We start from the raw sequence: 22339 nt of genomic DNA on the forward strand, positions 1-22339 counted from the left end.
AGTGGCCACACAGCACACTCGCATCTTCTCTTTGAACCTTCACACCATCTGTCCATCATGTGCCACATGCGGATACCATCATCTAATCTATTTTTAAAGATGCTGTCTTAGCATTGCACATCAAAAGAGATTCCGGCAAGATCTGTGGGACGGCAGACAGCTGGAAAAAAAAAAGAAAGAAAGAGGAAGAGAGAGAGAGCGAGAGAGAGAGCGAGAGAGAGAGACCTCCCCCTATTCTTTACTGTGTGTAGCAGCTGTCTCGTTCAAAAACCAGATTGTAGTCCCTAACACACTACTGTGATAGATGGTCTTCATTTAGTCCCCCTTCCTCTGGGGAAGATTCTTCTGGAAGCGCAGAATATCCCCGTCCTCATCTCATCACTTCTCCTTATTAGATCAATAACCACCAGCTCACAATGGGACAATCAACTAAATCCTCTATTGCCTTTAATTGTATTGTTAATGTACACCGCTCATCAATTTATAATGATAAAAATGCTGGCACGCAGCATCACATTTTGTCTAATTTCTGGAAAAGGAAATAAGAGACTACAAAGATTAGCAGCATTAAATAAATGTTTGCTCAGAGTCACTTGTAAGCCCGTTGAATTTTTTTAACTAGTTTTTGCCATTTGTCCAATTTGCAGTTAATGTGTTTAATTAGCTGAATATAACCCTTGCCTGCCAGGTTTGGGGGAAGGCTTTTTTTTTTTTTTTTTTAATTAGCACAATTAATCAAAAACGGAAGCCAAAATGCGGGCCATGGTGACTCAACATGCAAAGTGTATGGGAATGACGCTTGAATTTGCAGTAGGAAACATAGAAGCACCCAGTGCTGGATGCCAGCGCCACTCAGCATCAATACTGCATGCAGCGATGCTGGAAAGCCGAGCGCCTCCAGACCACGAAGCACACAAGAGGGCTAAAATAAGATCCAGCAGTCACTGAGCTCTAACAACTTAAATAAGCTCTTATGTGGGAAAAAGTTTAGCCTTATTGTATGTGGAGAGAAAAGTGGGTCAGAAACGATACTGAGGGGTTTGGTCTTTGAGTGCGAGGCGAAATCGGCCCAATGTGAGCTTATCAAGTGAACTCAATTCATTAAGGGAAATTAAATAGTTCTGTTTTTCAGCATAGGAGATTTAGAAGTGATGGCCGTCCATCAAATAAAATCCAATCATTGTTCAGTGTTTTATGGCAGTGACTGCTGTGCTACTTTACTTATTTTTATAGGTTGATACAATATACATGCTGCCCGTCTCAGAACATCAATAAATCATACTTTGAACGCACACATATTAATTTATAATGGGATATGGATTATGCATGTTCATGCACCGTCATGAGCACATGAGTTTGCATGTTTTTAGTGCATGTTTCCACCAACCTGTGCTGCTCTGGATCGTTCTGACAGTCGTGGTCGTATGTGGGGGTGAGTTGGTCCTCCTGTTGCCCACCATGAGGCCAGCCGCCGCCGCCGCTGCCGCCGCCTCCTCCTCCTCCTGGGAGCACCCTTTCTCAATGGCACGCACGTAGCTGTGGCTCCGCATGCGGAAGCAGCCGGGCATGGGCAAGTCCAGGGCATCCACAGCCTGCGACTCCATCTCACTGAACACTGACTCACACACTGCCTCGATCTGCCCGTTCACCTCCACCTCGCTCACCTGCAGAGACGAGGAAACGCAGAGACATGCGGCATGGGTGCACAAGCAACACCGGGGGGAAAAAAGAAGACACACGGGGATGCACACACTCAGGAACGGCAAAAAAAAAAAAGACATGTGCACAGACAAAATAAAATGAAATAAAGAAATGAAAAGCCATGAAAATATTTTCTCGTGCTTTAGAATTCAATGTTCCTAAGCTACTTCACTAATTGAAAGCTTCACAAGGCAGGAGGGAAGGAAGCGAGCATTCTTTTAAAATGTTGAATATTTTGACAGAAATCCATTAAGAAAATCCAGTCAAATTTACACATTTTCGGTCAATTATCTATTTGTTACCAGTGAATTTTGGTACTTTGAGAGGAAAGCAGTACAGTGCCGCTGTTAAAGCAAAAACGGTCTTCATCCTTCTATCCTCAGATTGCTCTGTGAGGCTTCAAGACAAGAATTTACATATAACTAAAAAAGAAGTACATTTGAGACAAAATAAGACAGTCAAAAGGGTGTAGATGGAGAGGAATTACTCCAGGGTGAGACTTCAAAGAGCAATACAACCGAGTGAAGTACAAGTTTTGTTATTAAAGGTGAGAATATGACGTGTGGAAGGAAGGACGACAGGGATTTGAGCTGTGACTCCAGGAAATCTTACTACACCTACATCATTACTTCCCGCAGATTGGGTTTGAAAACAAGGTCTAACACATACAACGCTTAGCAAACCTAGACAGACTTGTGAGTTGGGTGTGTGTATCAGGCGAGGTCACGTGAGGGTGGACGATACAAAGCTGCGTCCCGCTCCCTGAAGAGTTTCGGAGACGTCTTCACAGGAAACAGAAGTGAAACGTGACTACAACTTAGGGTATTTGTCAGTTGGGAGCGTGTACATTCAGGCACGTGTGACTCACACAGTAGAGGGCAGTTTGTGGACATTAACTCAGTCCTCTGACGTTAAACCTTTGCTTTTCGTGTCAGTTCGCATGCTACTCAAACACATGTCACATACTGTATGTGAGTGAGACGGAGAACCTGAGCAGCACCTCGTTTATTCTGTTTGTCGATGCCAGGTCGAATGTGACATTGTCCTCTGGGCCCGCTCCATGCCGGGGCTTGAAGGGATGTCTCAGGGGTCTATCACTCAGATGGTGAGGCAAAGTGTTGCCCCTGGGCTTTAGAGGGGGATACAAATCCCCGTTACCTCAGGCAGAAAGGTAAGCTAAGCTCCTCTGCCACTCCAAGTAATACAGACTATGAAGCAGTGCTCAAAATATAACATGAATGATCTGCTATTGCTGTGGCAATAATAGGCGCGCACACACACACACACAACAATATTTCACATAGAAATCACACCAAAGCAAAAACCTGGAGACAATGTCAGATCCAGCTGTTATTAATGAGCATAGACCAGCATCTAAATTATAGTTTGTCAACTACTTTACCGTACATTAAATGCTGAGGAGGACACTTTCAGTCCATCATTGTAGTTCACAAAATATGCAGAGCCAGAAGAAAGATTTTACACTGGAGGAAGGTGCCAGAGGGGGTGAGGGGCACTTCTGCATAATTAGCCAATCTGAGCTTCACATAATAGCACGCAGACATGTCAACTAATTAGGGGTTGGGGGGGTTTCTTCCGACTCCTACTCCACCGGATGGTGACCTGATTGTTTGTTCAGGCTAAATGGTGCAATCATGAGAAAGTGGGAAAATGAAAAGTTCCCAGTAATTATGTTAAAGAATAAAGTTGGGAACTTCCCAAGAAAACAATGGGGGGGGGGGGGGACCAAAAAGCCATGGTAGTATTTCTTATCATGCACTTTCTGAGTGTGTCTGTAATTATTTGTGTTTGCCTTGTGACCTACACTCTGCTGGGATTGGCACCAATATCCCACAAAAGTTAGATGAAAGATAGACAGATGGATTGATTCTCTGTCATAATCCTGTCCATAACAGTCAAAAGAAAAATCAAGTTTTAAAAACAGAAGTCATTTAAATGTTGTGAAGTGCATTACAAATACTGACCTGACAAGCATCATTTTGTCTGTGTCTGCTAGCATGGCTGAGGACAATGTTGTTTGTGAATTTTCTGCAGAATATGCGGGGGTGGACCTGTCGGCTGTTTCTTGTTGTCATGTGAATGCTCCCAACTCAGATGTGGGAATCAACCCAACTGGTAACCTTCCATGTTCCCAGCTGCATGAACGCACCGCGACGTTGCTCGTGGACAGGATTTCCTCCGGCTGCAGTCCTGTACCTCCACCGGTATGGTGGAGGTACAGGGAGTGCAAAAACAGACGGAGATGTACAGGCCCCTGGGTGTCACTAACCTGGCTGATGGTGCTCATAGCTCTCATGTAGCTCTCATTTCGGGAACGGAATTTAGGCGAGGCCAGCAGTCCTGCCGGGTCCAAGCTGTCCAGACTTCTATTGATGGAAACCTCACTCACCGCCCGCAGATAGCTGTGGCTCCGTATCTGCAGCTTTGGCGAGTGCTCAGTGGAAATCCTACAGTAAAAGAAGGAATAAGAAATAAAAAAAAAATGTCAAAGCTGGGGAAAAAAAACCAGGAGCTTGGGAAAAACCGTAAAAAACAAAGCAAGATAAAGACAGAAAAAAAACTAGTGTAAGATGGAGCAATGAAGTGAAGAAAAGTGAGTGAGACAAGGTATTTGCAAAGTACTTGGCAGTGCGTATGAACCAAAGATACGGATCAATCCACAATTGCTTCAGGAGACACCCTTATCTAATCAACACTCGCAGTAGCTTAGGTTGTCTGTCCTTGAAGCACCTTGTAAGCACTTTCTGAAACACTTAATGGTGAGAGAGCCGGCAGCCATAAGTCAGGGAAGTGTGCACGAGTGTGTATCTCCACCTGTGAACTTCCCCCAATTTACTTTCTAGTACTCAACACGGACAGATAAAAGACCTACAGACTGGCACAGAAACACACATAGACTCTCTCCAACAGGATGAATAGGTGTCTCATTAACACTCACCTGACTCCATTCTGATCGCTCAGCACGATTCACACCTGAGTGTGTGTGTGTGTGTGTGTGTGTGTGTGTGTGTGTGTGTGTGTGTGTGTGTGTGTGTGTGTGTTTAGTATAGGTAGCTGTGGCACGCGAGCTAAACTATTCAATAATCGGGAAATTATACGTAAAAGGCTGACTCACTCTGCCCATGAAGATTGTGGCCTACTAAACCGACTACACTGGAAAACACAAGTTGTACAACCTATACTGTGAGCAGCGTAGGTGCAATATTCAAGTATTTCACACTCTGTTACTCATCGTCACATATACTGAAGGTACATAATCCTGTAGAACAATAATTACTGTGCAAGGAATGCCCTTTCAAAAGCACTGCTTGTTTATAAAGGTCACATTATGCAACAAAAAACACAAAATGTACATCATATAATTATTCTGTTATGTGACATGGATTAAGTTGCATGCGCAGTAGTCTTAACTACCCCGCTATTAGTTACTGCTTAAGTGCAGATGAGTGCAGCCTTGTTAGTGAATGACAGGTTGAGTCTGTCTTATTTAACCCTCTGACAGTAAAGCTCTGCTCTTCTTTTTAATGACTGAAGTGTGCCGTCGCAGTATCAAAATCTGATTTTGCAAGTTTTAGACTCTGGCAAAGAGTTTAAAAAGTGAAATCTAGAAGTAATACAGCCCAGCAATAGGCTGCACAATATTGGAGTGGTTAGCCTTCTCACTTAGTGTGGGCTTGGATGCTTTTCTGAATACATTCGAGTTTCTTGGAGGCTAACTGGAGACTCTAAATTGCCTGTAGGTGTGAATGAAAGTTTGTGACTGGCCAGGACTAGACAGAACCTCTATGCAATCTGAATATGCATGTGTCCACATCAGAATGCAATTAAACAAATTTCATCAATTCATCTTTGTATCCAGTCATGAGTACATACAGAGATGCAGTCAACTGTATGCTTTGATTTTTATTTCATCAAATGTTTGTCTAATTTTCAAACCACAAAATCTACATTTGCACATGCCAATGTCGCTTCTGATAATAGAGACTGTGTCAAACAGGGATTGAAAATTTAATGATCCAAACATGTGACAAGATCGTTCGGGATACAGTTTCATAATTCACAGAGTTGTATGAGAACATCCCAACAGACATGTACTCTACATTTGTACATACAACTCCCGCATCCCTGCCTGCGCTTGTTAAGTCTGCTTTAATTATGCAGTTCCTCTTGAGCGCGGAGCTTGGTTATCACAGCAAAGCAAACAAGATTACTCATTCTTGGATGGACAAGTGGAAAGGAGAGGTCAGGTGGAAGGATAGACAAACCACAGAGAGGAATAAGTACAATGAATGGACAGTTATTAATTCTAAGGCATGTCTCGGACAAACTGTCCCTCTATTTTCTTTAATATTAATGAAGACTCTATTTAAAGTTACGGCATAAAAGCTTCCATCAGTATAACATGCTCTCAGTTTGTTTCATCTATGCCGTTCATCTTATTTAATCTGAGATGTTCTGATAGTATTACTTCACATTTAATGTCATCAGAGATGAAGAGGTTCTTTTGAACTGCCAAGAGAGTAACAAGGTGGTTTACAAACTGCTCTATGTTGTGATAGTCTAGAGCACCACGAAGCTTGCCGGTTATTATGCCTTAAGGTTGCCAACCCATTGTTTTCTACACTGACCCTTTGTTTGTTTGTTATGACGGATAGATTAATAAAAGTAAATTAGTTTTAAAACTTAAGACATGATGCTGGCGAGTGTGTCAGAATATAAACATCGCTCCTCACAGTTGATTCATAAGAAAAAGTCTAAAAATAAAAACATTTTTAGGAAAGGGTGTGATAATACTCCAAACCTCTAAAATGGGTATGAATCATTCATATTAGCCAGCAGAAGTCTGTGACTCCGACTGATGCACAGACTAATCAAGTCCAGGAAGAGTCTACTCAAACCTACATCATTATTTCCATCCACATCTCTTCTTGATATCCCTGTGGGGCTGATTGTGGCACCAATGACGTCTATTGTGGCAACTTGAATGGGAGCCCCAGCTTTTGTAATCAGTACCACCTGAAGATACGGAGGTCAATGTAACAGAGGTGTCCATCGATGGAACAAGTAACATTAATGAACACATATTTCTTTGTCAGGAAGGAATCAAGGCTGCCTAAAGGTGACTGCCAATTCCGCCTGCAAGTGCTCACGTAATAAGAGATCTATGGTTTACAATCAGTCTCATTCATTGCTTCATCTTGTCCATCATTGTATTTCAGTCTTCTTGTTTGCTTCAGCATGTTTTCTTTTTTTTTACAACTTTCCAATTCTTGTGTACCCCCTGCTCTTTTGTCCTTCTCGTAGTTCCTCCCTATCCAACTATCTAAGTCACTGCTGGAATAATGGAACCGCTATGCAGTGACTCTGGTTGGAGGGAAGGAGAGACGTTTTGTCTCCTTGTGACACACAGAACAAATACGATAAAATCTGAGCCAGGAATAAATGAATTAGTGGCAAAAAGCAGAACCGCGGTTAGTGAATGAGGGAAACAAGAAAGGAAGCAATATTTCCCTTGAGCTTGTTTGTGTGCCAGAAATAATCCAAATGCCATGTGTTTTAATAAAGAGGAAGGTTAGCAATGGGTGAGAGCGAACAAACACCACAACTCCTCAGGAGCGCGTCACAACAAGTCAAGGACAGAATGGGCTCCGAAACATATGGGGAAAAAAACCAAAAGCTGATTATTTAATCATTGCGGAGTGTAACAGACTTGTGCCAGCTCCCAAAAGCACAGTGTGAGAACAAGATGTCAGCTGCCCCCGCCTTATTCTCTATCTTCAATGTGCAGCACTGCAGCTTGGTTTGTTCCACTGGGTTCCATCAGATGATGATCGCATTCCCAGAGCCAAATTCAAGTCATTAGTGGGCCCCAAGCTGCGCCACTTGCACTTACGTAAGAGTGTGTATATGTTTGTGTGACCCGTAACAATGACTGAGCACCCCACTGGTGTTCTTCTCATCTCTGTATATTACATAGCTAATCAGTCACAGCCCCATGCTGCAACACAAAACTCTCGTCCTCAATCCTTTCGCTGTTTCAGTGAGATAGAAAAAGTCTCCACCGGGTCTAACCCAATACAAGGTGTGCAGCATTGCAAACGTTCAAATAACACGGATGAGTGTGTGATATGTCAAAACAAACATTTGCCATTATTGTTTTCTTATGACAATCTAAATCCAGTGGAGCAAAAACCATGACCTGTCCGAGTATTAAAAAGGTTAACAGGCTAACAGATGACCTTCATCACTTTGCTTGGGAAAATAAAAACGACTGCACAGTTCATCAGTGAGATTTACTCACTGTGAAGTAAAAGCTGCATTTAGAGATTTTATATAAAAATACTCTGCTCATGCAAGGTTGTAGATTTTCCAAATAAGCATTTCTATATCTGAATGACCGTTTTCAACCAGTTCTTGCCCCACTGGACTTCATTTTGATGGTGCTTTCAGCTCAAGAAGGGCTCGTTCAGTACAGTATTACAGCAATAGCAATGGCAGTGAAATAAACAACAATATGGGCATATTTTAGTATTAAATAGAAAGCATTTTACAAGTGTTTTTGCACAAGTTGTAATTTTATTTTAGTAGAAACATAAAAATGTTCAGTGTTTTCATTCAATATCTTCAGAAATAATAAAAAAAGGACCTTTTTGAAGGACAAGACCTTCTTGTGTAGACTGTATTAGAAATTCTCCTCATGGACTCTGTTACCACTAAATATTTGTTTACAAGCAGAAGCTTCATGAAGATCTTCAAATGATAAAACCTTGTTTTTAGCCTTCAAACTTTCAACAAGAATTGTTGAGAAATTGAAAACATTTGATGGCGCTCTCAGCCCACCTTACATTTCTGAAGAATGTGACATTTATTTCTGAAGACCTTTCAGCAGATGAACAGACATCGTGAATTCCAAAGAAGGCTTAGTCTGTTCAATGAATGCGTGGTTGTGTGTCTGTGTATGCAGAAAATCTAGAAGCCAGCCATGGAGATAGATGTTTGTGTCTCTGAGTTGTAAACACAGAACAGGTAATTAGGCTGTGACCATCATGAGCCAGGAACCCCCACACACACACACACACACTAGGCTGATGCCAGGAAAACGTGTGAGTAACAGACTGCTTCCAACTCAATCTGTTTGTTGACTTTTCTGTTTGACTTTCATTCCCTTTATCTCTCCTCTCTGTCTCACTGAGTGTGTGCGGTGTGATTGCACGCTTTCAGCAGATTTGAACGTTGCATCAGGAAGCATGTGCTCGCACACATAAGATGCAGGCAACCCCCGCAGTTACAGCAACTGGAAAGCTGAAGTGATAAGGCTACAAAGTAATTAAATAGATGAAAGACATTGAGTCAACAATTTGTAAAATTCCCCAACAGCTCTTGAATCACACTGCACCCTCCAAACGCTCCCCTCCGATGCTCCCTCTAATAGTCAAATAGTCATTTTTGGCTCAATGTTCTTCTTCTTTTTAAGCAGTATTGTTAACAGCTATTGGGGTCTATCGGGTATGAATGCTGAACACTGCTTGTACGAGTTACGCATTTAATTTTGATGTGAAATATGTGTTAAGTCTTTTTGGATAGTCTGTCATTACTATTAGCTCATTCCATAATTTTAATGAATCGCCATAACAACCAAATTGAGATGTAATCATAAGTGATATCATAATGTATTACATTGTCGTACCCATCAATACTGTAAGTCTGTTTATCCCAATGTGGACTCAAAAGTTAAAAGGGAAAAATCATGTTGGGAAAAGGCATCCTCCTGACCAACAAATTGTTTCTCAAATGTGTAAGTCGCTACTTCGTATAATTGCCAAAAATATCATAATTTAGTTATTTGAAAATGGTTTCTTGGTGATTTGGAAATTTGTGTTGACTTTTCTTTACGTGATTATCAATAATCTGAAAAGTTGGAATCGCAAAAATTGGGCACACACTCACTTGAGCGTGGTCATCTCTGTGAGAGACGGCTGCGTGGCCTTCAGGTAGCTCGCTCGACGTGCTTGGACCTTGGGCGAGGGTTTCGGGCTACAGTCCGAGTCGCCGCTGTCTTCCTCGGCCATGGCCTTAATGTAGCTGCCGCTGCGCATCCGCCGGCACGGAATCTCATCATCCTTCCCCAGAGGAGAGAAGCCACTCCAGTCATCCTGAGGCACCTGTAGAGATGAAGTGGGGTGAGATTAGGCAAAAGGGGAATGAACACACTTCACACCTGAGAGCTCCCACAGACACGCTCACACATTCAGACAGGTGGACACATAAAGCACTTTCCAAACAGGCCAGTGGTAAATATCTGTCTACAGCACTCTATGTTGCATTAAAGACTGAGCAGCAACGGTATCAATACAGGTTCTGACTTAATCATACCATAAGCTGGTCAATGGCGGTGGCCTTCTTTTGCCTGTCCTGTGATGCATGCTGCATATCAAATACAGGGCATTAATTGTTTTGACAAAATGTGGGAGCACTCTGGCCTCTGTCTGCTCTCCTGACTTTTCACCCACGCTAATGAAGGTATAAAAAAAAAGGAGGAAAAGCTATCTCCTCACCCTAACCTAAAAGAGAGGGAGTCAAAGACGGCAGACATGGGGAGAGAGGGCAAAACAAAGGGGGTTTTGTTCAACAGAACCACTGCAGTGCCAATGTGAGTGGCTGTTAGGGCACCGGCTCTGAAGTGAAAGAAATGAGATACAGAGGGAGGGGGGAAAAAAAAAGTGCACAAGAATCATTGAACAGACTGGTGCGTAGCTAGGAGACCAGGCTGACCTTGATGTCATGGGCGGCTAAAGACAGCGTTAACATATTGTAAAAGGCTGGGTTTATGATGTCAAAAGAAGCAAATTGTTGCGGCTGCAAAAAGCTATAAAACCTGCATAAAGTCAGGCTTTTGAGATGGTTCTGATCCTCTTCATAAAAGACAATTTGAGAAAAAAAAAAGGAATAGTTTGAATGTTGCATGAAAGGGTGAGCCCTTATTAGTGAAGCAATAATGTGATTATACTTAATTATATTCAACAATTCTACACAAACAGCTTTTTTTTCTGTTTTCTTTTAGACATTCAGACAAATATATTCAGACTAACTTGTCAGGCTATTCACTTTGAAAGCCCGTTTTCCTTCCTTCCCACTTCCTAGAGAAAAAGCAGGGGCTCTTTTCGACTGGAAGAATAGTTGCCACACTGCAGTGACAACATCCTTCCTTGATCTGCTTGCTCTGTTCTCCAGGATGTTAAAATGCACGGCCATACACAACTTTCTCTCTGTCTTTTATGTTCCCCTCTCTCGCTTTCTGCTTCTTACTTTCTCACTTCATGCTCACTTCTCTTGCCCTTAGTTGCTCTCTTCTAGTCTTCTTTTCCCTACAGTACAAACACACAGGTGCTCATATGTGCACACATACATACATACACCCAGCCTGTGTGCGTTGTCTCTGCATTTCTCTCCTCTGGCTTATATTTCCAGTTTACCGTGCCAACGTGAAGAATTGCATGTAATCTGAAAGACTTTTATCTTTCCAAAAATAGAATAAAAGCAAAGCGCTATCGAGTGGTTTGATGTGTGTGTGTGTGTGTGTGTGTGTGTGTGTGTGTGTGTGTGTGTGTGTGTGTGTGTGTGTGTGTGTGTGTGTGTGTGTGTGTGTGTGTGTGTGTGTGTGTGTGTGTGGTGTGTGTGTGAGTGTGAGTGTGTGTGTGTGTGTGTGTGTGTGTGTGTGAGACCGCAGCATTTTCTTTTTTTTCATCTGTTCTTTGTCTGCTCACCTCTGGCTCCCTCTGATCGCCTCATGGTTTCATAATCTCAGTGAATAAGATGTACCCAGACACAGACACTCACTCGCACACACCAAGGCTGCAATGACCGCTTCAAGTACAACAAGTACAATCTTGACAGTTGTACAAATGTAGCTCCATGCCACAGTTTTACATTTATGCCCTAGAAACAGATTAAATTTGTGTTTCAGGTCATTTTTCTGTGCTTGTATAATGCAAACAATAAATATCTAAAATTGCAGAACTGGAAGCTTACTTTAACATTTTTCTGTGAATGTAAAATCGAAGTACTTTATCCTGTGGCTTTTGACATACTGCACACTACGAAAATGATGGCGTACACATCAGCTCATGTACAAACAAATTCTGAGCACACGGGCACAAACACAGATGAGCAGATGACATGTGATGATTTTATGAAATGTTTTATGATGATATTGAAAGATAGAAGTGAACATGAGAATGACAGGCTGGGGTCCGGTCCACTGCGCCAACCACGATCAGTCTCTAACATGCACAGACAGACGCACCCAAACAAACGCTGACGCATGCAGAAAAACTGGACCATTCAGGCGCAGCTGACATCGGATGATATATGAAGGATGACATGCGAAAGGTGGGGCTGTTTTAACAGTCCTACCTGTAGGAAGTGGCAAGTGCGCCCCTGCTCGGCTTTCACCAGAGCTTTATCTAGGTTGACCGAGGCCTTCTGGTAGACCTCTCTTGCTCTGCTCACCGTCAGAGTAGAAGACCACGAGCTCTTCTTCAGCTGAACCTGGCTATCGAGTGCACTCATCAGAGGCAGTGCTCCGCTGCTCCCCCCGGAGCACGTTGAACACTTCACGTCATTGTTGCTGCGGGACGTCTTGAGGGACTGGGCGCTGATGGTGTTGTAGGACTCCATGAAGTACTGCGACTGAGATTTGTCTGGGTGGCGCCCCATGGTCATGACTCCAGAGGGGAGCCCTCCACTGCCACCGCCGTGATGGTGATGGTAGAGGCACACCTCTCTGTCCAGCGTGTCATCGGAGCTCCAGTAGCCCGAGATGGCGGTGCGCATCTTGGGCTCCGACTTCGAGCGGTCTTTGCTCTTACTGCGCTTGCTGTGCTTTAGGGTGCCAGAGGACGAGGGAGGATCATCTGGACTGGATTTGCTGCCATTCATCCTCCCACTACCTCCTCCACCCGTGGGTCCCTCTAGGGAGTGGGACTTGGTGAAAAGCTTCTGGACGGAGTGGACGAGGTGACGGATTCGCCCGGGACTATCACTGCGCTGGTGCTCTACTGCGGTACGTTTGTACTGCAGTGTGTGGTAGCCTTCACGGCGCACCGGTGCCTGGCTCTCAAACTGCTCCAGCAAGTTCGAAGGGATGCGGTTGTTGTTGCCTCCACCTCCCTTACTACTCCCGGTCGGCCCAGTGTAAGGCACCAAAGCACCACACTCCTCCTTCAGCTCATGATGGGAGCTGTAATGTCTGCGAGGGAAGGTGCAGCTGGCCAGATCGGGATAAGCATTGCACTCAGACTGGAAGGAGTTCCGCTGTGTGTAGCACGGGTGGTCGGATGAATGAGCTTCCCCTCGGTTGAGAAAGTAGGACCGGTGATCTGAGTGTCCCAGAGTCATAGAGTCGTACGAGGGGTCGCAGGTCACTGTGTGGTGGTGGCTGCGGCTGCTGGACAGGCCTTTCATTGTCATCGTGGCCGAGTCAACGTGCACATCCAACTGCTGCCACGGGAAATCTGCAGAGGCCCCAAAACTAGCTCTACAAGGAAATAAACAGCCATGAGGAAGAAGCGACAAACAAACAAGAAGAGAGAGACACACAAAAGAGAATTATAAATATCTGGTATTTACATACACTCAAAGCACATTTTTACATCTTCATCTGGCTTAATTTGAGGGAGATGCTTTGTGGCACTCTTTCAAAGATGATTAACTTGCTGATGATGACAGGACTTGGACCTATTGTCTTATTTTTGTCCTTCAGGACTTCACTAGGAAGTTTTTCTAAATATAGCTGCCACTTGGCTTGTTGTTCCTGACACCCAGATCTATCCTCAAGCTGCTTCTTAAATTTCTCCGCTTGCACTAGTTGATTTCAGTGAAAAAGTGACAGGGTAACAAAGTGCTATGAAGAAGTTCAGATCTATTTCAAGCTCAAGATTGAGCTATATTTGTTCAAAGGGAGTTCAATATGAACCTTCAGTGTAACGAACAAGAAAACCAAAAAAAAAACATGGACATACAGTGTGCATCCTGTGCAGTCTCTCAATCCATTAGACAGCTATACTACTACTTCAGAACTGTTCAGAATTCAATGCAGTGCTGTCGACAAACTGATCAGGTGGTACTCAAAAAGTACATTTATTTTTGCTTCAAAGTGCACCTGCTTTCAATGTAGGTGAGCACATTCATAACTTGCACAAAATGCAGCCTGATCTAGCATGCAATCTCTTTACCTTTAGTTCTTCTGGGGGCAAAGTAATTGGCCAGTAAAACCCATCTGACAGCTTCTGGGCTGGTTGAAGTATTTGCAATAAACGACCTTTCCCCTGCACGGTGACATGAAAACAATGGCATCCATCAGTGCCCTTAAACTGCCTTCCTTACCCATCTGGGGCTGTGGCTGGCTAGTTGCTGAACCCACACCGTTTCAAATGGACTGGAGGTGAAGCTAACGAGACAATAATAAGAGCCCACGCAGCCCAGTGTAGCACCGCGACAGCAGTGTGGCCAAGCCTCAGCAGGCAATTCATTACTGCGATTTATAATACAATAGAAAAGGCCACTGTGGTGAATAAAAAGGGGGGAAAAAAGTAAAAAACAAAAAGGTTGTGAGGAGGAGCGTCGAGGAAACTAACATAACGAGAGAAAATGAGGAAGACACAGCAGCACAGTAAAATATCAAGTCAGGTGTTTAAATAACTAGATGGCCACATACAAGATGTGTTCGTATGCATGGACAAAGGGCGAGTCAGATTTATTTATTATTTTTGACTGTAAACGGGCTGAATTAATTGAAACTGGGGGAAATTATTCAAGCAATTACCTTGTCTGCACTAAACCAGGCAGATTAAGTCACTCTCAGAGAGTATTAAGCTAATATATTACTGGTATTACTATGTGAGTGAAAATGTAGAGTGAAGGGTCTCTCTGCCCCCCCTCCTCCATCTGCAACACACTCACAAGAGTGAACACGCATAAAGCACACTGCATACCATAAGGACCCGCGCAGTGTCCGCTTCTTGCAGAGCACTTAAAAAGTGGGCTGTGTCCAAGTAAAGGTATTCATTGCTGTTGACAGAGATTCCTTCTGTTGGCCGCTGAAGCACAGAATGTGACCTAAATAAAAGGCCCTCGCGGTGATCCACAGCAGCGTGTTTGTGGCACAGCTGTCTGCAGCGCTGCACTAAAGCTGAAAAGCTGAAGTTGGGTCATGCTGGCTATCTGCCTGCTAGCAACGCAAACACTGACATAAAAATACACAGAGTACCTGACAGACTGCATCTCCATGCTGAATTCTGACGCTGTGAGTTTGTAAAATGCATCGCATGAAGATGGGGATCTGCTGTTTGCAGAGTGACAGCCGGGTATGGCCCATAAGGACAAGCAACTCATAGACAGCCGTTTGTGTTGCGTGTCCATTCCAGGAGACTGGCCCAGTTGTGTCTCTACCTGTCTACTCAAGCAAAGCCCAGAAAAGGCAACTGGACAGGGGCCCTCTGAAGTGGCAATAAAATATTAAGATCACAAAACTAAACCATTACTTCGGTGGGCTTTCAGCGGTCCTGACGTGCATTTGGGTAATTAGCTGTTTGTTGCACTAAATCTAAAACCGCATCTACAAAATCAACTTCTGCACTGCACTTATTGCAGTTCAGATGATATTTGTAGCAGTTTTCCCATGAACTGACTATACCTACCTGTGTCATAGGCTGACTTTTAGAATTTTTGCTGACTTGTTCTATAACTGCTCTGTAGATCATGTATTTTATTTCACACCCCAATGTGCATTCTTACAGATGTTTGGTTCAGAGTTGGGTTTGTTGGTAAAATCCTGTTTTTGCAAACACTATTGACAGTGTAAATTTTTTTTTTTAATTAAGCTTTAAAAGAACAAAACTTAAACAGAAAAAACAAACAAACAACCTGCTTCTTCAACTGGGACTTCATTACATTTAAAGTGAAACTATGCCAAACAGCAAGGTGTGCAAACAAAATGCAGGTGATAAGAGAAAACAGGCCATGAATGTTAATGCCCATTAGCACCTGTGCTGCCTCAGCACAGCAGGATGGAGACTATTTGAATTTCATGTTTGTTTGGACTTAGGTGAGATAAATAGGAAATAGATTTCCTCTTTATCATCGCACACTGAGCAAACTTGGAACGGATCGCAGAAGTCAAACGCACTCTAATTTTCTTTACCACCACCCTGAGCTTTAGGACTTACTTATGCAGATAAACAACGGTAGTATGAAAACGCAACGCAACATTGACTTACTGCCTAGCATTTCTCTTGGATGTGGTGAAATCAATGCCCCACTGTGAGAAGACGGCTGCAGCTTCTCTTGCTGACAAAATAAAAAGGCTGCAGTATGGATTGGTGTTAGTCTATCGTCCTCAATCAACATCAAACACTGGTTGCAAGGTGAAGCTCAAGGCTTACAAATACTCTTCGGGGCCCTCAGACGCCACAAGGCTACAGAAGGTCTTCATTTCTCATAGAGCCAATGCTGCATCCAAAGGTTTGAACTGTAACCGATAACCAATCTCCTCTCCATGGGGAATCAAATGGCTGCATTGTATGTGGTGTGTGAGAGAGAGAAAGAGAGAGAAATCCTTTGATTCTATCAAACACAAGAAGTGAGACACAGAAAAAACAGCAGTTTTACCTCCAGTCTTCAGGTCAAGTGAAGTTTTGCTTTTGATCGCGCAAATATTTGCAGTCTCGAGGTACTGCATGATGTGACCGCACCGACTCAATATAACAGCGGAAGGTACGCTACACAGAAGCCCATGAGAAATGCAATATATTTCTATGTGTGAGACAGAAGGAGAACAGCAGCAGGCCTCAACCTTTGTGACAGTTCTCCTGTTCTTCCTCCTGTTCTCAAATACAGGCAAAGAATAACTGGGCACTCGCGCGTGTTTAGTTTTTACTCAGAATTATGATTTCGTGTTTAAAAAAATGCAACTGAATTTCATTGACAATCTCATTATACGATGTGTGCGTTTCTGGATCTGCCTCTGGGACATATACTAACACAAGTGCAGTGGATGTGATGTGATGTAAAGCATATAAATATGACATTCAGAGAGCTCATTCGGAATGTTACTTAATGGGAACTATTTACCATTTAATCAAAACAATTGAATGGATTTTAAGAGAGGAGCTTTGTTCGAGTGAAATGAATGTCCTGTGGTGGCAATTCCTCAAATCAGTTTTTTTTTTTTAGACAAATACTTTTGGAATTTGAGTGAACTGACCCTTTAAAATAAAGCACAGATAGACAATTAGGCAGCGCTCACTGGAATAAACCAGATAATTGGCATTGCGCTTTACTGAATGGATGAATTAATCGAACAGAAAATGAAATGCTCCCTTTAAAACACGAAGCAATATAAACAAAGGAGCAAATTCTCTGCCTCTGTGCAGACACAAATAAATATACTTAGTCTATTCAAATATGCAGTGGAGCGTCTTCAGGGACAAACTCACAGCAGCTTCCACAAAACTAAGTGAGTCTTCACATACTTATAAATGTATGTGAAACACAGAGAACACGGGAGAGCTGCGGCGAGTTGTCAAGCAATAACAGAGAGGATATCCTCATTATCAATGTGTAGACAGCACATTAAAAAAATAAAAATCCCCCACGGAAATGATGTCATCAAACATCTTCAAGACAGCCAGGGGCCAAAAAGCCGTTGAAGAAAATGGTAATTTTTTGGGAGTGTGTGTGTGTGTGTGTGAGTGTGTTTCCAGATTATGTTGAAGTGGCTTTTAGGGATGTCAGGAGAGGCTGGGAACCACTAACTTTAATGTCTCGCTGTGGAAATGACTCTTAAATGATAGATGACGCTCTGCCTCTACTGTCCTCACCAGTTGCAGAGAGGAAACATTTTCAAGAAAAACGGCAAATGATTGCTCCTGGTTTATTTGATGCGTTTCATAAAAATATATGAATGTCTACAAAAGCAATATTGGACATGATAAAAACCAAATAAAAATGGGAAATTGATAGAAATAAAAATGCTTTGAGCATGCTGTTTCAATCCATGGAGTGGAGGGAGTGTATATTCCCTTTCCCACACTGACAGGTTTATACAAAGATGTTTAAAATTACACCATATCGCATCACTAGATCAATACATGAGAGCTTCCACTGTCAGGTGTGTGCACGAATAAGAGTCTCACATCCTATCGAAACATGCTAAATAAACCAAGAGAAAGCGTTTATTTTTTTATGACCAAATGTATGTTTTACCTCGACACTGAAGCAGTTTCACTTGACACCTTGTGAGCATGTTTCTGCTCACTGTATTTCGCTGCATTATGAAACGGCATGCCTCCGTGGATGGATTGATGTTCCTGGTTTCCACAAGACGGCTCCTTTGTCACAAACCAAACTAATTAGGCTGACTGTCAGGCTTTCTCACAGACAAATGGAGCGGCCACGTTGAGTTATAGCTGAGGGCCTGCCAAACACATCCCTGAGACAAATTCCTCCAGTGATGAGGTCCGTTTGATTAAGGTAAACAAATTAACAAAGGGCTTTAAGTCTGGAGGAAAACGTGGCGTTGTCTGTCTCGGGGCAGAGCCGTCACAGATGCTCCCGCAGCTTGTTCGCAGAACTTTGACAACACAGCCTTTTGTACTAAAAATGCAGCAGCAGTCAGCCAAGCATGTGATTCAAAGGTCATTTTGATGTGGAGTTATCGAGTGAAGATTTGGAAAGTGCATTTCCATGTAATTCATTTTTTTTGTGTGTGTGTGTGTGTGTGTGTGTGTCATTTCTGGGATGCTTATTTATTTTTAACTCAACCTTTTTTTCTTTTTTTTTCCCCCCTCAATATTTACTGTCATCTAACAAATTGCAGGATGGTGTTTGAGAATTGTTTTGTTTCCTGAAATATCACTAATCCTTCGAGTGACAACTCACATGATGGAGAGGCTTTTCATTATGAAGTAGTAGAGTAGTAGTAAGAACTGGCAGAGCAGTGAGGTAGAGGTTTAGCATTCTCACCGCCAATCCTGATCACAGGACAAACACACACACACATAGACCAGAGGTCTGCAAACCTTATGACCAAAAGAGCCGTTTCTGGGACTTTCTACCCAATCAAATTTAACTGGAGCCGCAAAACAAGTCGAGCCTTCAAAATGAGGCTAATGCAGCTTCTAAGGTTTCATACGCAGCTATGATGCACGCACACAAACTGTATCTCACTTTGTATTCATGAAGTTTCAATTACAATTCAGAACTATAAGCATTTCATTTTCAGCTGTTTTCCTAAATGATTTTTTATTGATTTCATCTTTCCTTCTCAGCATTTTTGAGATCATTTTGAAAATTTTAGCTGTTTAAAACCAATTTTGACTGAAAATGAGTCTTTCTCATTTTGGCTCCTTTTTAAGCAACATTGCCCACTTTTTCAACCATTTCTAAGATTTTCTTGTTTTGCTTTAAAAAATTCCTAGTCATTTTGGGGTTTATTTAAGGTGTTTTTGTATTTTGTTAAAATCTTTTGGGGGTTTTAGCTATTTTTCCCATTTTAGTTGTGCCTTTATTCAAAGCCATTTTCAAACAAGAGATAAGAGTCCTTTTAAAAAATAACCCTGGCGTGAAAATAGAATAAAAATAAAATACAATGTTTATTTATGTATGATTTTGTGAAAGCTTCAGGGAACCCTGGGATAGACACCATCTTGCACACGCACACATGTCTGAGGAACACATCAACCTCAAATGCATGTGTTTGGACTGAAAAGATATCAGCTGCTTTGAGGATGGAGTTCCAACCACTGCATCATTCTGCTCATCTTCTTCTTCAACACCCCAATGCTTATTGACTCTACAGAAGCATACAGAGACAAGTCATGGGCCAGGGGAACAGTGGGACAGTGAGCAGGTCTGGCGTGGATATTTTCACAACACTTCTCAACTGATAAGAGTAGTTGTGGTGGGCCTAAGTTGCAGTATGTAAAGCCTTTGAGCAGCTTTATAAGCTGTGGTTAACTCACCAGCTTCATCCAGCCCACCTAAGTCGAGTGTGCAATCTGGCATGTTCCTCATGTTTCTGAAATACTGACCCGCCTCATCAATAATACATGGTTTTGATGTGCAGAGAAGTACAGTCCACAGAAAGATGATCACAACCAAAAATCAAGGATTGTGTTGAACCTCGGCAAAAAAAGAACTGAAACTGAGGACCTGTTTCCAGGGGGAAAAGAAATGTTATTAAATTCAAAGCAATCCAGTCTTATAATCATAGTTGTGAATTCTGAGGCGACAACGAATAAAATAAAACGTCAACATCTTGGCAGTGGCAAACAACTTTGGTTTTATTCCTCAAAATTTGAATTTGTGAGTTTAACAGTCTCCGTGTACAACTCCGCTGTTTAAAAGCTGTTGTAATTGTTGTTGGTATAACAGATTATATTACCCTTTCGTTTATGTCGCTGCACATTTAGAATAAAAATGCTTGACTTTTGTATTCGTAATTGAATAACAATGTGATTAACTGCAGTTCTGATTGTTACCCTGCACATATGATTTTGTCAGATTGCTCTGAAATGCAGTCACTTTCTTCTCAACTAAAATGAACGTGCGCTTTGATATTTCAATGAGAAAGACTTCACTGAGTGGCTCTGACATGTGGCTTTAACTCCATAACAAAAGGCCACGACTCCACTAGGATTGCTATTGTATCGCTTAAGGTTGAAGCCATCATGTTTATACTGTGGGAATCAAAGACAAAGATGGAAACTCTTATCTGTTCTCCTCATTTTAAAAGGGTACATCGATATGACAATTCTTTCTGAAAGGAAGCAGCCAGCTCCAAGAGCAATTAGCCTTTTAATGAGTTTGACACTAAAGCGATATTTACCTTTTCTGTCACTATTTGTAATCTTATCAATCACAGAGTTTGACATGGCAGACTTCACTAAACATGGAAGGAATTTCAATATTCAACACGCTATCTGCTCAGTCATGGTGCAACAGATCCATTATGCAGAAAACGCCAAACACAGCAAAATATCAACCTGTGCTAAACCTGACGCAAAGCCGTCCGTCAAGACTACAAAAGTATTTTCTGCAACACGAGGCAGGCTATTTATTCTCTGCTTAGATTCATTATTGTAAACTGGAAAAAAAATAGTGATTAGTGTGTTGTTGTTTGTGCAGAGATCAACACAACATAAATGTTACTGTTTTAAATTAGAGACAAAAGCAAACTGAATAAAAAGCAACAAGAGCGATACATGAACAAGGGATGACTGATTATGACTGTGAGAAGCCATTTTAGAGGATAATAATACGAAATAAATAAAAAGGTCACTTTTGAGTCTTTTTCCAAATAATTTACTTCCACAAACCGAGTGTGAGAAATTATTCCCAATCTTCTCTCCCTTTTTTTTTTTTTTTTTTTAATAAAGTTCAATAAAGCCATCCATAAAAAGCAGCCAAGAAAATTGGACAAGGGAGGACAACATCACCATGGAAACAAATGGATTTTCTGGTGGAAAACAATGTGTTTTCACCCAGCTAATGAGAACTCATATGTACCAACCGCTTTGGGATCGTACGTGTGGACAGCAACAGAAGTCGTCATTTCTTATGCTTTATATCTTCATGTATCCACAGGGCATGCAGGAAAATTGTGAAAAATGAACAGGACCATGCCTTATCTATTTTTTAGAGGGTAGAAATGCTAAATGGTGAGGGAGATAGTAATGGACTATTCAGAATTCCCTAAAATGTGGAAGCTGAGAAGAACACTGATAAATGTAAAAAGTCACCCTTATTTCATCGAGGCTGCATTTTTCATTTTAAAACATGAAGAGGTGGGATTTTTTATTTTTTTTTTTTAATCATCTTCCTGAAATATACCCAATTCAAAGAAGCTCACAAAAAAACCCCCACATTTAGTCTGTTTTTATATACACGTGAACCATGTCAAATTATTGTTATTGTCTATAAGTTCACTAAGCAAATCATCTAATCACCTGTTCATATGAAGTGTCTCCATCCTCAAAGGTGATCTGTATTATACCACAACTGCTCTCAAAATGGGGCATCAAAGCTTTAAAAATTTTACTCTGAGCCTGCCAACACCAACTGACACTGCACCGAGTGAAAAGGATGTGCCTCTGCACATTTCCATCTGAGCTCGCCCAGAAAAAATAATGTTTGTGTTTATATTCTCTCTTAAGAGCTATGAAATCTGGGGCGGCTAATTCTGCACCGGGTGGAAGCGGTGTAGCGCTGCGACGGCGATAAGTAACTCAAACCCTAGAGAGGCAGGCTGTATGCGTGTGCATGCCTCCCTTTGTATGTGCGCCGCACATAACACTTTGGAGCTTCATCCGTCAGCCACGGCCATGACCCACATGTGAAAAAGTTGCTAATGCTGCTAATGTCAGTGTGAGTCTTGTGAGTGTTTCCTCCTCGTGGCATTTCTGCAGAGTTCACACACTTGTAGTGTGTAATGAGAGGGCTGCTTCATTATATGTGCCATTTCCACTCAGTTGCTTGTGAGCAGCATAAACAAACGGAGCATGGACAATTTAACTTTACAAAACAAACCGTTTATATTCAGCCATAGTCTCGTTGTGTC

General features: G+C 42.2%; 1 protein-coding gene across 1 annotated transcript in view; it reads right to left on the minus strand.

Annotated features, from left to right (window-relative positions):
* Positions 1–720: 720 nt before the first annotated feature.
* The window catches only part of LOC308125491 (disks large-associated protein 1-like), a 60844-nt gene continuing 39225 nt past the window's right edge, over positions 721–22339 (minus strand). The window contains exons 3-6 of the mRNA XM_080489305.1: positions 12136–13258; positions 9670–9884; positions 3992–4169; positions 721–1664 (exon numbers count right to left, since the gene is read on the minus strand). Of these exons, the coding sequence (XP_080345431.1) occupies positions 1341–1664; positions 3992–4169; positions 9670–9884; positions 12136–13191 (1773 nt within the window). The 5' untranslated portion in view covers positions 13192–13258 and the 3' untranslated portion in view covers positions 721–1340. The remainder of the gene's footprint in view (positions 1665–3991; positions 4170–9669; positions 9885–12135; positions 13259–22339) is intronic.

This window comes from Lipophrys pholis, assembly GCF_963383615.2.
Source record: "Lipophrys pholis genome assembly, chromosome: 20".
Lineage (NCBI taxonomy): Eukaryota > Metazoa > Chordata > Actinopteri > Blenniiformes > Blenniidae > Lipophrys > Lipophrys pholis.